This window comes from Marasmius oreades, chromosome 3, assembly GCF_018924745.1.
Source record: "Marasmius oreades isolate 03SP1 chromosome 3, whole genome shotgun sequence".
NCBI classification, from domain to species: domain Eukaryota; kingdom Fungi; phylum Basidiomycota; class Agaricomycetes; order Agaricales; family Marasmiaceae; genus Marasmius; species Marasmius oreades.
In genome coordinates this window covers 211,037-224,007 of record NC_057325.1, presented here as the reverse complement: position 1 = coordinate 224,007, position 12,971 = coordinate 211,037, and the positions used below count along the sequence as shown (strand labels likewise).

Below are 12,971 nucleotides of genomic sequence, written 5' to 3'. Positions count from 1 at the left end.
CAGATTTGATTCCGAGGGTTCCGACAATTTCAAAAAGAAACAGAATTGAATTGACTACTTAGTAGTAGTCATATAACAGAAAGATAATGATTTTTTTTAAGTACACAAGAGTGTACTAACAGAAATTAACAAGATATTACACTACTAGGAGTGTATACTAGACTATAGAAATATAAATGGCACTAAGAGAGGTGTCCGTGACAAGAACAGTGTAGGCAAAATAATAAGGTCCCAACCGACCGCAAAACGAAGTACCCCAAGAAAGAAGACAAAGGCCCTGTTGAATTCTAGGCCAAGCTTCGAGAAGTCGCGAGGACTTGCAAGATGCGCTCTGAGAATAAAAGATTCAGATTAGAACAAGTTAGAAAAATAAGATATGCTTACAAAATATTCAAGAGAGGACGTTCGACACTCCAACCTCTTGATCAGCATCTCCGGAATTGGCCACCTTATAGATGGAAGACTTTGAGGGACAAAGGTCAACAGCCAGAACCTTAAGAAATAGGAATTAGAACATTAAGATTAAAGAAATAATCTTACCTCGACGAAGACTGCGGTATTATCCTTCTGGACAGTGGGAAGAGGACTGGGGATCTCGAGAAATATTAGATATAGAATTAGAGAGAAGCAGATTAGCATACCAGAGGATTGATAGGAAGAGGAAGAGATCTGACGACCATCTTGGACTCGATCTCAACAAGTTCCAACTCGTTATCTTTGGTAACCTGCACAGAGTGGGTGTTGGAAGTCAGTTTAGGAACTGTCTCCCAACTCAAGAAGAACGAAAGGAAACTGAGCATAGTAGCCTTGAGGGTAAAATGTGGATTTTGTTGGAGGTACTCGAACACCACTCGAGAATCGACGCATTGATTGTGAAGACGAGACTGCAGGACTTTGATGTGATGTTCTTGGGCCTGGAGAGGGAGCAGCATCCGGCGAGCATTGGCCAATTGAGCCTCATACTTGTTAGACATGAGTACAAGGTCAGCCAAAGTCGTATGGATCCCTAGAAAAGAACATTAGCAAATGATTAGAAGAATTTAGAACAGAAAGAATTACCAAGAGTCGATTGACTTGCAATTGTCTGAATTTCTGAGTGAACAGCCATCATTGTAGAAATGTCAGAGAGGAAAGAGCACTTGGAATGGACTCGCTCGCAAGGCTCGCATTTCAATGACTTAGATGGGCCGATGATGCATTTAACACCGTTGACAACGCAGTTGAGACAAGAAGACTGAGGGTTAAACTGAGAACAGAATATTAGAGAAGATTTCGAAGAGATAGAAAAGAAAGTCTTACCACAGTAAGAGGATGCATGGCGTTGACCACTTCCTCGATGGTGAATCCAGGGTGCTTTGCCAGTTGAAAAGACAAGTCAATGTCTAGGAGAAAAGAATAGGAAAGGATGAAAATTTTAAAAGGGAAAAACAGAGAATGTACCATGAGCGATCTCACTCCACTTATTTGTGCAAGGACGGGAAGTCTAGAGAAACGTCAGATATTAGAAGAAGAACTGAGATTTCAAGAGACTTACTATGTCGGCATGAGTAAAGCGACAAGGGGCCTTGGACACCTTTTCTTTACCTTTACCTTTCTCCACCTGAAAAAAAGATTGAGATGGTGAATTGCAAGAGAAAGAAGAATAAGAGTAACCTTAGGGCATTTGGACCCTTTAGCTTTAGGAGACGGAGATTTCCTAGCTGGATGCTAGAAGAATAGATTAGACCAGATAATAAAGATGATGAGAAAGGACCTTACTTTATGAGAAGGCTTGAAGTCCTTGAATCGATCAACACGAGACAAAGGAGGTTCTTTGTCAGAAGGTTCCTCATCTTGTTCGAGTTTGTCTTCTCCGGAATCGTCTTCATCGAGAACGATGGTCTCCTAGAGTAAAGTTACAGACAAACATAGAGATTACAGTGATAAGAACACGTACAGGTTGATCTGGAGGCGCGGAGTCTTCATTGTCTTCCTGCAAGTGTTCTATTCATTTGGGTTTTGGCCGAGAGGAAGAGGCCTAGAGATATGTTAGAATAAGAAAGAGTGATCCTAGAGATGAAAAGGACATATGGAAAGACTGGACAGTCTAGAAGAAGTTGCCTTGGATGAGGCAGCCTTCTCTGCTTTCTTCTTCTCGATAGCAGCCTTCAATTTCAGCTCAGCTTTGACTTGAAGCTCGTTGACAACCTCTTGAAGAAATCCAGTGTTAGGAGGGTCAGAGAGAGGAAGTTTGGATTTGCGATGTTTGAGGAAGCGATTGAGGTAATCCTCCTCTACTGGATCGGAGAAGTTGAAAATCTAGAATGAGAAGACATTAGAAACAGAAACACTAAGAAAATTTAGAAGAACATACTTGATTTTTGTTTATCTTATCTGGCAGAAAAACCCAAGTTTCGGCTGAGTTGGTGTCATTCTTAGGAGACCACTTGAGTTGTGGTTTGTGAGCGAAAAGGGATGCACTGCAGAGAACCCGTCGAAAGATGGAAGGGCAGTCATCATCATTTTTGGTTTCAACAAACACTTCGTGAATAAAGGCCTAGAAGAACAGAAAAACAAGTTAGAAATCACGAGAAAAACGCGAAGAAAATAGAGAGATAGTTACCAGACGATCATCTAGAACCCTTAGACACGCCCGGATCACGTCGACATTGTCTTGAAGTTGGAAGGCAAAGAGTTGCTTGAGGACAGCGTGAACAGAATGAAGGTCGCGGTGGACCTGTTTTAGCTGAGAGGTGGAGATGGACGGTTCCCAATTCGCTGCCATTGAGAGAGGTGGATGAAGGGGGAAAGACAGAAAGAAATAAAGAAAGAGACTTCTTTGCGAGATTTTATATTGAACAATGAGTCACGATCTTTGTGAATAAGCGTGAAGAAATAGAAGAGTGTGGAAAGCCTCGAGGCACCGGCAAACATCGGCATTCCAAATAAGGAAAGTTGAAAGCCGTATAAGGGTGTTTGAGCCAAATCACGTACCTTTCACAGAAGTTGATGGTTCCATAGGAATAGAATAAACAGATTAAATGAGATGTCTTGACCAGAACACTGTCAGGGGGGTGAACTGCCTATGCATATGCCAGGCCTCGAGCCCTGACGCTGAGGATAGCATACACCTAAAACAACCCAACACCCACATAGGGCGTACTCCGAGGGGTACCAAACTCCGGTACTCTGACCTACTACGAGATCGTACTCCAGACTAATGCTGGCAGACCATCCTACGGGCCTATCGGCAATAGAGGATGACAAGAGCTGGTGACCAAGGAGAATGAATAATGATGATGTCCAGTATCGTGAATATCCGTGAATCGTGTGGTGAGCCGTACGACGAACCGTACTCCTATAATGAGGGTGGTCCTTCGGCGATGAGAGTGTCCTACGATGAGGACCGTACCCTCACAAGTCGGTACTCCAATGACAATGACAACATATGATAGACGGTACCCCACATACACCAGTGTAGTGTACCACATACCTGTAACCTAATCCATGCGTACCCCATCCTGTACTCTATTACTGGAGGAGGGACTCTAGGACGAGTCCGGACTGCGATTAGACAGCGAGTCCCCTAATAAAGGCAACCTAGGCGACAGAGTGAATGGGATAGAGGCAAAGGATAAAGAATGAGGGACAAAGAAGATCAAATTCTAGGGAAATACTACCACTAAGTACTCCTTATATACCTATCTAGTAGAAAGGGTTGTACTCCTATACCGATGATCCCTTCTCTAAGCTTAGGAGTACTCTCCTATGAATCGACCTCTTTCACATGAAATCTCCCTTGATCGTATGCCGAGTCCAACCGCAGTTGACCGTATAGGAGGAAAAAGTCGGTGGCAGGTACTACTCCTGGTTCAGTTCATGACAACGCTTATATATTTATAAGTAAGCAAAGTTAGAGATCTGGGATTGAAAACTTCTGAATAAGATTAGATTACTCAGAGATAGGATAAGAGAAGTCAGATAAGAGGAGATTAGAAATAATCCGAGGGAAAGTGTTTTTGGACATTGAGCAGATTAGGAGAACAAGAGATATGAAATTCATTCGATCATAGCAGCGGAAAGATGTGGAATGGAAAGGAGCAATCGAATATGCAGACCATGCGTCCGACTTCAGACTGGAAGAAAGAGGGGCTTGGACCTACAAGGATTGCACATGGTAGAAGACCGAGAAGACCGAGAGAAGAAGAACATTATACTCAAAAGTGATGAAGAAATGGCTGAAGAAGGAAATTCAATGTCTATTCCAATTCTTTTCTCATCTAAATCAGAGATTCAGTAGAAAATCTGTTTATTATTTACTTTTCATATTTTCTAGTTCTCGAGCAGTACATAAGGAGCCCTGTAAAAGCTAGGATTCTTCAGTTTAGTACTGCCCAAGTTGGTGCAATCAAGCAGTTAGTACTGCCCAAATTGTACGATTAAGCAGGAACTCTCGAAGTGATTGGATTTTGCCCTGACTCTGTCAGTGTGTATTGGTTTTATCAGAACACAGATTTGGTATTTGGTTAAGTCCACTTGGGGGCTTTTGACAGATTTGGATTTGGTATTTGGTTAAGTCCACTTGGGGACTTTTGTCAGATTTGGAATTTGGAATTTGGAATAGTTCACTTGGGAACTTTAGGCACTTGGGCCACAACAGATTGTTCGAGTTTCATAAGCCAAAGTAGGCTTCAGACTGTTAGATTCATATAAATATAAATAAAAACAGATTGGTAGTAGAGAATTCTACTATCTCAGACCAGACTTCAATATCAGAGTTAGTTTTGTCTTCATCTCAGGAGATCAAAGAAGGCGTAACCTTCAACAAGCCAAACTTTCGAACCCCCACTTTTAGAGAATACTAAGAGCAATAGATTTGTTGATCTATTTGCTTGGTGTTTTTCTTGCATTATCTTTGGTGACCACCGCAGGGGGTGGAAAGTTATTTGATTCTGAGAAGATACAGAATTAGATAAGATTTTGAAGTTCAACTTCGAAAATAAAATATTTGTTGGAGTTCGAAGTGCTAGTGCATGAGAATTCTAATAATTGTGTTTGCTATTAGTTGTCAGATCCTTTATCGCTTGTGGTTCGTGTGTAAACAGTTTGTTGCACGTGCTTGAGATAACTAGAGACTCGACAGATTGCAAAAGTTCGTGGATGACAATTGTGCCTTCAAAGCAAAAGTCTACGAGCTCACCTAAAAGAAGTTATTAAGAACAACAGATGGTGTTGCGACGACAAGTGCAGCAAGATCTAATTTAATAAGAAGTACCAGAAGTACTCGAGAAGCGCGTACTGATCCATTATTAGAACCATTAAGAGAACATAGACTAGCCGTTCTTGGAAGAAACCAAGTAGCGTCTAGTTCAGATACAGAAGAAAGAAACCGAAATCGCGAAGGAAGTAGTATCCCAGAAAGTAATACTAGAGGAAGAGGACTTTCGAGAGGAAGACCTTCTAGAATTCCGATAGTTGCGAGATCAGTTTCACAATCAGTGATACTGAGACCAGTGAGTTCTACAGATACTCAAGGCTTTTCATTTGGTAGATCCCCAAGAGACAGAAGACCAAATAGTCCGAGTTTTGGGACCAGAGCAGGATTAAAACAGATATCTAGAAATCAATGTATTTTTGAAAATATTCAAAGAACAAATACAGAAGATTTAAGAATGATGTCTGATCAAGGAGCTTCAGGATCAGGAATGCAAGCAGCGCCTGGAATAGCCAGAGCCGGTCAGAATCAAGGAAATAATCAGAATCAGACTGAAAATTATATACCTTGCGCAACGTGGATGGAACTTAGCGATGAGGCACAAGCAGAATTAAAAGGAGACATTTTGAAAAAGAGGATTCCACTTTTTGATTCAGCGACTATGGCAGATGATATTATTGAATGGCTAGCAGACATCAATAATTTCTGTGCAATTAAAGGAATTAAGAAGGGAGAATCAAAGATTAGTATAGCGATGGCACAGATGACATATAAGACCAGAAAATATTTGGGTGTGAGATTAGATTCGTCGAAAGGGTATTCTTGGGAACAGTTCAAGAAAGAACTACTTAGAGAATTTCCGGAGTCGAGGGATGCTGAAATTGGCTCGTGTGAAAGGTTGAATCAGATTTGTGCGAATTGGAGATATATTCCATTGGGATCTTCACAGAAATTGAAGGGATTTCATTGAGAGTTTGACTATGAACTCAATAAGTTGATGAAACCTCATCCAGTTATCTCCAACCAAGAAGCAGTAACGATGTACCTTAGTGTACTCGAACCAAGATTTTGCGAAGAAGTGGTTAAATACCTAAGAAATAAGACCCTAGAGAAGTATCATAAGGGAGAAATTGAAGAAGAAGTCCGAAGGAATGATCCTTGGACACTTCAAGAAGTACAGAATGCAGCAATGGGCATGAGTGCTACAGCAGTAGTCAATGTCTATAGTCCAGGAATAGAGCTTTCGGGGAATATTCAGCTGTCGGCAAAGGGTGCAATAGTACCCTCGACTAATGTGGATCCGTTCGCTAGAAACAATGGAATGCAATACAGATTTTCTCCTGAAAGAAATCCACCTTTTCCAGCGGTATTGGAAGAGAAGGGTATAAAGAAAGAACCTTCAAAAGATGAATGGACAATGCAATTAGCATCAGCAGTAGATGCGCACGAAACGAGATTGCGAGAAATCTCTCAACAGATGACTAAGGGATATGATCAGATGCAGAATATAGGAAGAATGTTTTCGGACTATATAAAGAAACCTGCACAGCAACAGATTTCTCAAGGTAGTAACAGAGATAGTTCTTGGTCGATGAATAAAGGACAACCCTCACAATCTACGCAAGTTAATAGATAAACGCCTGTTGCGGCACTAAAACCAGAAGAGAGAAGATGTTATTGTTGCGGCGAGTCAGGACATAATGTTTGTGACTGTATGCATCAGAAAAACCTTCAGGATAAGGGTTGGGTTAGATTTAACGAGACTTCAAGGGTCTGGGAATTGAAAGATGGCGAACGCCTACCTTTTTGGAGACCAGGAGATCTGGGACCTACCCGACTTGAACAAATTCTTGAGATGGTTAAAGCGAGAGGATGGATGGATCAAGAGAGGGAACAGCTCATGTATGAAGAGTTGGATCCATATGAAATCTATCAGCTTTCTGAAGCACCACCAGCAGATATGAATGGAATTATGGAAAGATTGGCATTGCTAGAAGTTGAATTATGAAAGTGTGTTGATAATCAGTCAAAAAACTAGAAGATCTGAGGAAGGGGAAAAATGTCAATGAAAAGGCAAGAGATCACCCTCAAACCCCGGAGGAACCTAGAAGATTGCAACCGATTGTTGAGATAACAAGACCTAAAAATTTTGATAAAGATAAATATATAATCCCACAAATCAGAGAATTGGAAGAATCAGATAATGATAATAGCGTGTCAGCTTCGACTCAAAATAGAGACGAAGAAATTTTTCATTACTCCAGCTATGACTCTTCTCAAGTGACCTAGCAATGACTTCATTCTGAGTATTCAACTGGCTAAGTTGTCGCCAAATGTTGACATTGAGTTCCCTGTCCTGCCGTTGTGCGTTAAGACCCTGGAACCATTCTTCAGTTATTTGGGCAAGGACTTCTGGTTCGGGGAGAGCCAGTCCAGCATGTTGAGAGATGTTGGGGTTCATGTGGGTATCCTGATCTAAGGTGGCAGACATGTGCACAGCAATCAAGATGAGAGGTTTCCAAACTAAAGGTTGGTGAGAGTAGAAAAGGTCAGGTCGCCCCTGGGGTACTCTTGTCTATTGTCAGAAGTTGATCCTTGGGTGAGGTGAGCTGACAATTGAAGGGAAAAGGAATGACTCCTAGGTAGGATTGACCAGACAAGAGTGAAGTTCTACTATACACTTAGAGTACTTATATACTACACTACTTAAGGGGTAAGGGGTCAAGGGGGGCAGGGGTCTCCCCATCTATGACGGTCTATGGCAATCGTGAGTCAGACAGAGTGGTCGACAGTGAGGAGCCAAAGGAATCGAAGGGAGGATGATTGCAGAGATTGAAACAATCAAGCATGGGGACAGGAGGAGTCATGATAGCACGTGAAGTACTATGGAGGAGTACTCGGAGTACAGCGAGTTCATGAAACTAGGAGTCATTCTTTCCCCTTCAATTGTCAGCTCGCCTTATCCAAGGATCGACTCCTGACAAACCCAAAATACTGGCCAAACCCTTGCCGATGGGTCTGTATATGTCCTTATTTCGTCTTGAGCCACTTCCTCATGTGCAAGCACCTTGTTCAATCAGTACATGAGGTGGAACCAGTATTCTTTTGAGAAGTTCAATGAAACTGTACCATTCCATGTATTCTCATCCCAGCCTCTGTCCCCGTTATCGCGATATAAATCGTAAAAGACCTTAAAGATGCATATTTATACAATTTTAACACTTATGAGTTATAAATTATGGGATTAATAGGACTAGAGTGAGCCCGCACTTCTAGTTAAAGCATGAGCCTCTACAAGAGACTTTATCCGTACGAAATGTACAAAATTAGGAAAGATGAGAGACTTCGCTGAAGTTCAGAAAACTGTACGAACTTCAGGAAGCAGCCGTTTAAAAACCTTCGTTCTTTTATTGGAAGGCCTCTTCTTACTCCTGGAATGCTCATAGCAAACATAGGGATTTTATTATACACTTTATTGAAACTTCAACGAAGTCTGGTTGGACTGCTCGGATATATGGAATTCTCGGATATAGAAATCCAAACAAGGATAAAGGAAGGAACATCCGATTCTCACGAACGGAAAACGGAAAGAATAGGAATTTCTCGGAAAACCAAGGAAACACGGACTTCAGCGAAGTGCACGTGTTATTTGATTTCAAGAGGGAAACCTTGGGGACAGGGCCTAGGATCGAGGCTAGATCTTCTCCAAAAAGGAATAGAACAGGAACAGGAAGAATGGATACGCCTGAAACAGGGACTCGTTCCCTAGGGAAAACAGGAGAATGCGGATATGTCGGGTACTTCGGCGAAGTCAAGTCCCTACATCGCAACCAGGAAACAAGGAACAGATATTCAGTTTAATATTCGATTGGGCACTTCAGCACATAAAACTCTTGTATTATACCCGATTAAGCGAGTTTCTGTTTGACTGAAAGGGATTTCATTATTATTTACTAGTTTCACACACATTTTGGACTTTTACTATTATTTATTAGAAAAACCGTATATAAGGAGGGCAGGAAAGAGGGATTTTCCCCAGCAACCTACGAGAGGAGACGCAGTTCACCTACTAGGATTCGCTCGAGATTTGACCTTTGCCCCAGTCTTCACTGAAGTTGGTGTTCTGTGTTTGGAAGGATAGATTAGATTATTGCAATTGAATTTGGTATTGGCATATTGTCTTGGAATTGAACTCTGGATATTGAAGTCAATTTGGACTTATATTGAATTTGGATTGCTATTGTCTAGTTTGGATATTGAACTTGAAACCGAACTTCGGCGAAGACTTGTAAAAGCTTTGTTGAAAAGTCAGATATCGAATTTTGGGATTTGTGAATCATATTGTCACTCTTGTAGTGAAAGAACCTTGATTGAAACAACTATAAAACCGAAGACCCCTCATATTCTATCTTTCTTGGTGCCTCTTAGTGAAAACTAAAGCCTTAAGAATACCGACCTCCACCCCTTACACTTGTGTATACTCTTCTTGGTGTGGTTTTGGTTTGCGCACTTTGTGCTTGAGGTGTGTTTACTAGCCATATTTAGTGGTGTTACACAGCGTTATTACTGTGACAAAACACTTGCGTCAAATCCATCTATCATGTCACAAGATCCTAGGTTGCGTGCAACTGATCAGGGGAATGGGACAGAATATCCAGATCTAGTTGAAGATGAGACTGACCACACTTATGCTGTAGTTGATATTAGAAGTCATGTTGGGCTCAAAAATGCAATGGACGAGCGCCTCTGCCTTCTCCAGGAGATGTGTAGCATTCTGGAACACAATATACCATTCAGGGACCATTGGATGCTTCAAGCACTAGATAAAAAGGGTGGGCCATTATTCCAACTTACAAGGGAGTGTTTAGAGAAGGAAAAGCTGATGAATAACTCATGATGTAACACCTCCTTCAACCTGGGACTCATCCTTAAGTTCAGCCATGTTTTTCCGTGCAAGACCCCCGCTGGCAGACAGAAATACATAGTTAGATAGATGAAGAAAGGAAGAAAAAATGACCAGTCACGCTAATGGGTGAAGTATACCACTCAAGAGTCAACCTAATATCAGAGCTACAGAAGTAGCACCAACACCAAATCAACCCAAAAACTAGTAAACCTCCGTGTAAAGTCTATCAATAACTCTACACACCAGGAAAGATTGCAAGGGTGGACTGCTTGGCAAAGGTTATGCACAAGATCACAGTCTCAATATCATATGAAGGTCTTATAAAATCAATGTGCAACTGCAAGTGTAAAACACCACAGCTACGGGGATTCTAGGGTTTGTAGGGGCTCTGTTTATTGTCCAGTGGACTAAGTGGGGCTATGAACTTACTTATCTACGGATACATGAGCTGCTTTTATATTACTTCTACACTAGCTTTGTAATCCTATCTCTACTTGTTTCATCTCTAAAAATAATGCACCATAGCTACAAATCCATGCAGAATCTTATCGCTAGGGACCACTACATGTGCAGAATCTTGTCTACGGAGCTTTTCCATATTAGAATCATATGTTTTGGACCAATCTGGACCATTCTTCATTCTTGTTTCAGCATGTAGAATGGACCTCCATAGGCATACCATATGGTATTTCCTGCCTATGGACCTTATCCTGCATTTCGATGTTATCAAATCATATGGACTTTGTGTGTCCAAGTGGTTCCAGCATATGGATCCAGAGTTCCGAATCGCCGTAGCACATGAACAGTGCAGACTCCAAGATCCGTTGTTCATTCCTGCCTGGTTCTTAGGTACTCTATCTGTGATCTGTGATCTGTATCATGTCTTTTTGTCTTTTCCTCAGATTGGGACTTGATCTACGGTCATATCAAATTTCTCCTAGTCTGTGTAGTCTTATGTCTGATTTCTTGTCAACTAAATCCCCCGTAGAAGTAGGTACTCCTAGTATGAAGGTCTTTTGACTCTGTTAAGTTCTGCTACGAATGGTTCTGTGAAGACTACAAGTCTTCTAATAGTACAATCCCTTGATATGCCAGTGCATAGTAGAATGTAGAGAGTAGAACTTGGTGAATTACTGCTTAAGTCCTCTGCTCATAGTGTTCTACAGGTTTTGAACGGTCATACAGTTTTCTGACATGATCTACGGCTCTCTCTAACTGGTCTAGCTGCGCCTACGGCACATTCTACTAGTGGCACTAGCTTTAACTAGCAATTTGGGGTCACTCTAGTTCTTAATACGATAAATATCGCTCTGTAGCACTGTTTAAAGTGCAAAAAGAACCTTGTAGCATAGTCAACTAAGTCGCATTAACGCTGTCAGACTTAACATGTACTGGCCGTGGGGAATGCCAAGTGTTATGTCGGTCCATATGCCCCATGTTCATGTGATGTTAAGGAGGGGGGCAAGCAAGGGTAGCTGAATAGGATGTCGAGTGTTTGTGACAGTTTGCATTGCCATAAGTCAGGTGTAGCAATTCAAGTCGAGGTGAAGGGGTGGATGTATGACAGGGAAATTGTCATGAACTGAACCAGGGGTAGTACCCTGCCTTCGACTTTTCCACCTATGGAGTCAGCTACAATCGGACTCAATGTGCAATCAAGGGGATATCATGTGAAAGGGTCGATTCATAGGAGAGTACTCCTAATCTTAGGAGAAGGGGTCATTGGTATAGGAGTGCAACCCTTTCTATTAAATAGGTATATAAGGAGTACTTAATAGTAGGTAGTTTCCTTAGAATTTGATCTCCTTTGTCACTGTCCTTTCATCACTGTCTTTTGTTACCTTGTCTTTCCTCTGTCTGTCACCTCTGCCCTATTCGTTCTGTCGCTCTACTGTTGTCTAGGTCGCCTTTATTGGGGTACTCACCATTCAGTCATGAGTCTGGACTCATCCTAGAGTCCCTTCCTATAGGTTGGAGTACAGGATGGGGTACACATGGATCAGTGTGTGGTACACTACACTGGTGTATGTTGGGTACTGTCTGTTATATGCTCTCGTCATTGTTGGAGTACCAATTCTTAGGAGTATGGTCCTCATCGCAGGACGCTCTCATCATCAGAGGTTCACTCTCGCTATAGAAGTGTGGTTCATCACACGATTCACTATACGGTTCACAAGTATTCACAATACTGGACATCATCACTATTCATTCTCCTTGATCACCAGCTCTTGCCATCCTCTATTGCCGATAGGCCTGTAGGATGGTTTGCCAGCACTAGTTTGGAGTACAGTCTTGTAGTAGGTTGCAGTTGGTACCCCTCGGAGTACGCCCTATGTGGGTGTTGGGTTGTTGTAGGTGGATGCTATTCTCAGCGTCAGGGCTCGAGGCCCAGCATATGCATAGATGGTTAACCCTCCTGACAGAAATCTCTGAAGGCGAGCGAGGTCTTGCACGAGAATCAGCAGGTATGTTTGGTGGGAAAGTCTTCTGAGATCGTTTCCAAGGGTCGAGAGAGGGAAAGTGCGAGTGTGAGGGGTCTTGTCAAGACTAGGAATTTTTTTCGAGAGCAAGAAAGGGGATAATGCAAGAAAAACACACCAAGCAAATAGATCAACAAATCTATTGCTCTTAGTATTCTCTAAAAGTGGGGGTTCGAAAGTTTGGCTTGTTGAAGGTTACGCCTTCTTTGATCTCCTGAGATGAAGACAAAACTAACTCTGATATTGAAGTCTGGTCTGAGATAGTAGAATTCTCTACTACCAATCTGTTTTTATTTATATTTATATGAATCTAACAGTCTGAAGCCTACTTTGGCTTATGAAACTCGAACAATCTGTTGTGGCCCAAGTGCCTAAAGTTCCCAAGTGAACT

At 41.8% G+C, this 12,971-nt stretch overlaps 1 protein-coding gene across 1 annotated transcript; it reads right to left on the bottom strand.

Annotated features, from left to right (window-relative positions):
* Positions 1 to 391: 391 nt before the first annotated feature.
* Positions 392 to 2,764, bottom strand: E1B28_005380 (uncharacterized protein; the record flags this gene model as incomplete). The annotated part of the gene is made up of 13 exons (XM_043149938.1): positions 392 to 493; positions 541 to 594; positions 642 to 1,006; positions 1,060 to 1,246; positions 1,300 to 1,382; positions 1,441 to 1,483; positions 1,535 to 1,600; positions 1,654 to 1,707; positions 1,759 to 1,884; positions 1,937 to 1,983; positions 2,079 to 2,298; positions 2,354 to 2,536; positions 2,603 to 2,764. The coding sequence occupies 13 exons, from the start codon at positions 2,762 to 2,764 to the stop codon at positions 392 to 394; spliced, it is 1,692 nt and encodes a 563-aa protein (XP_043011022.1).
* Between the last annotated feature and the right edge of the window lie 10,207 nt (positions 2,765 to 12,971).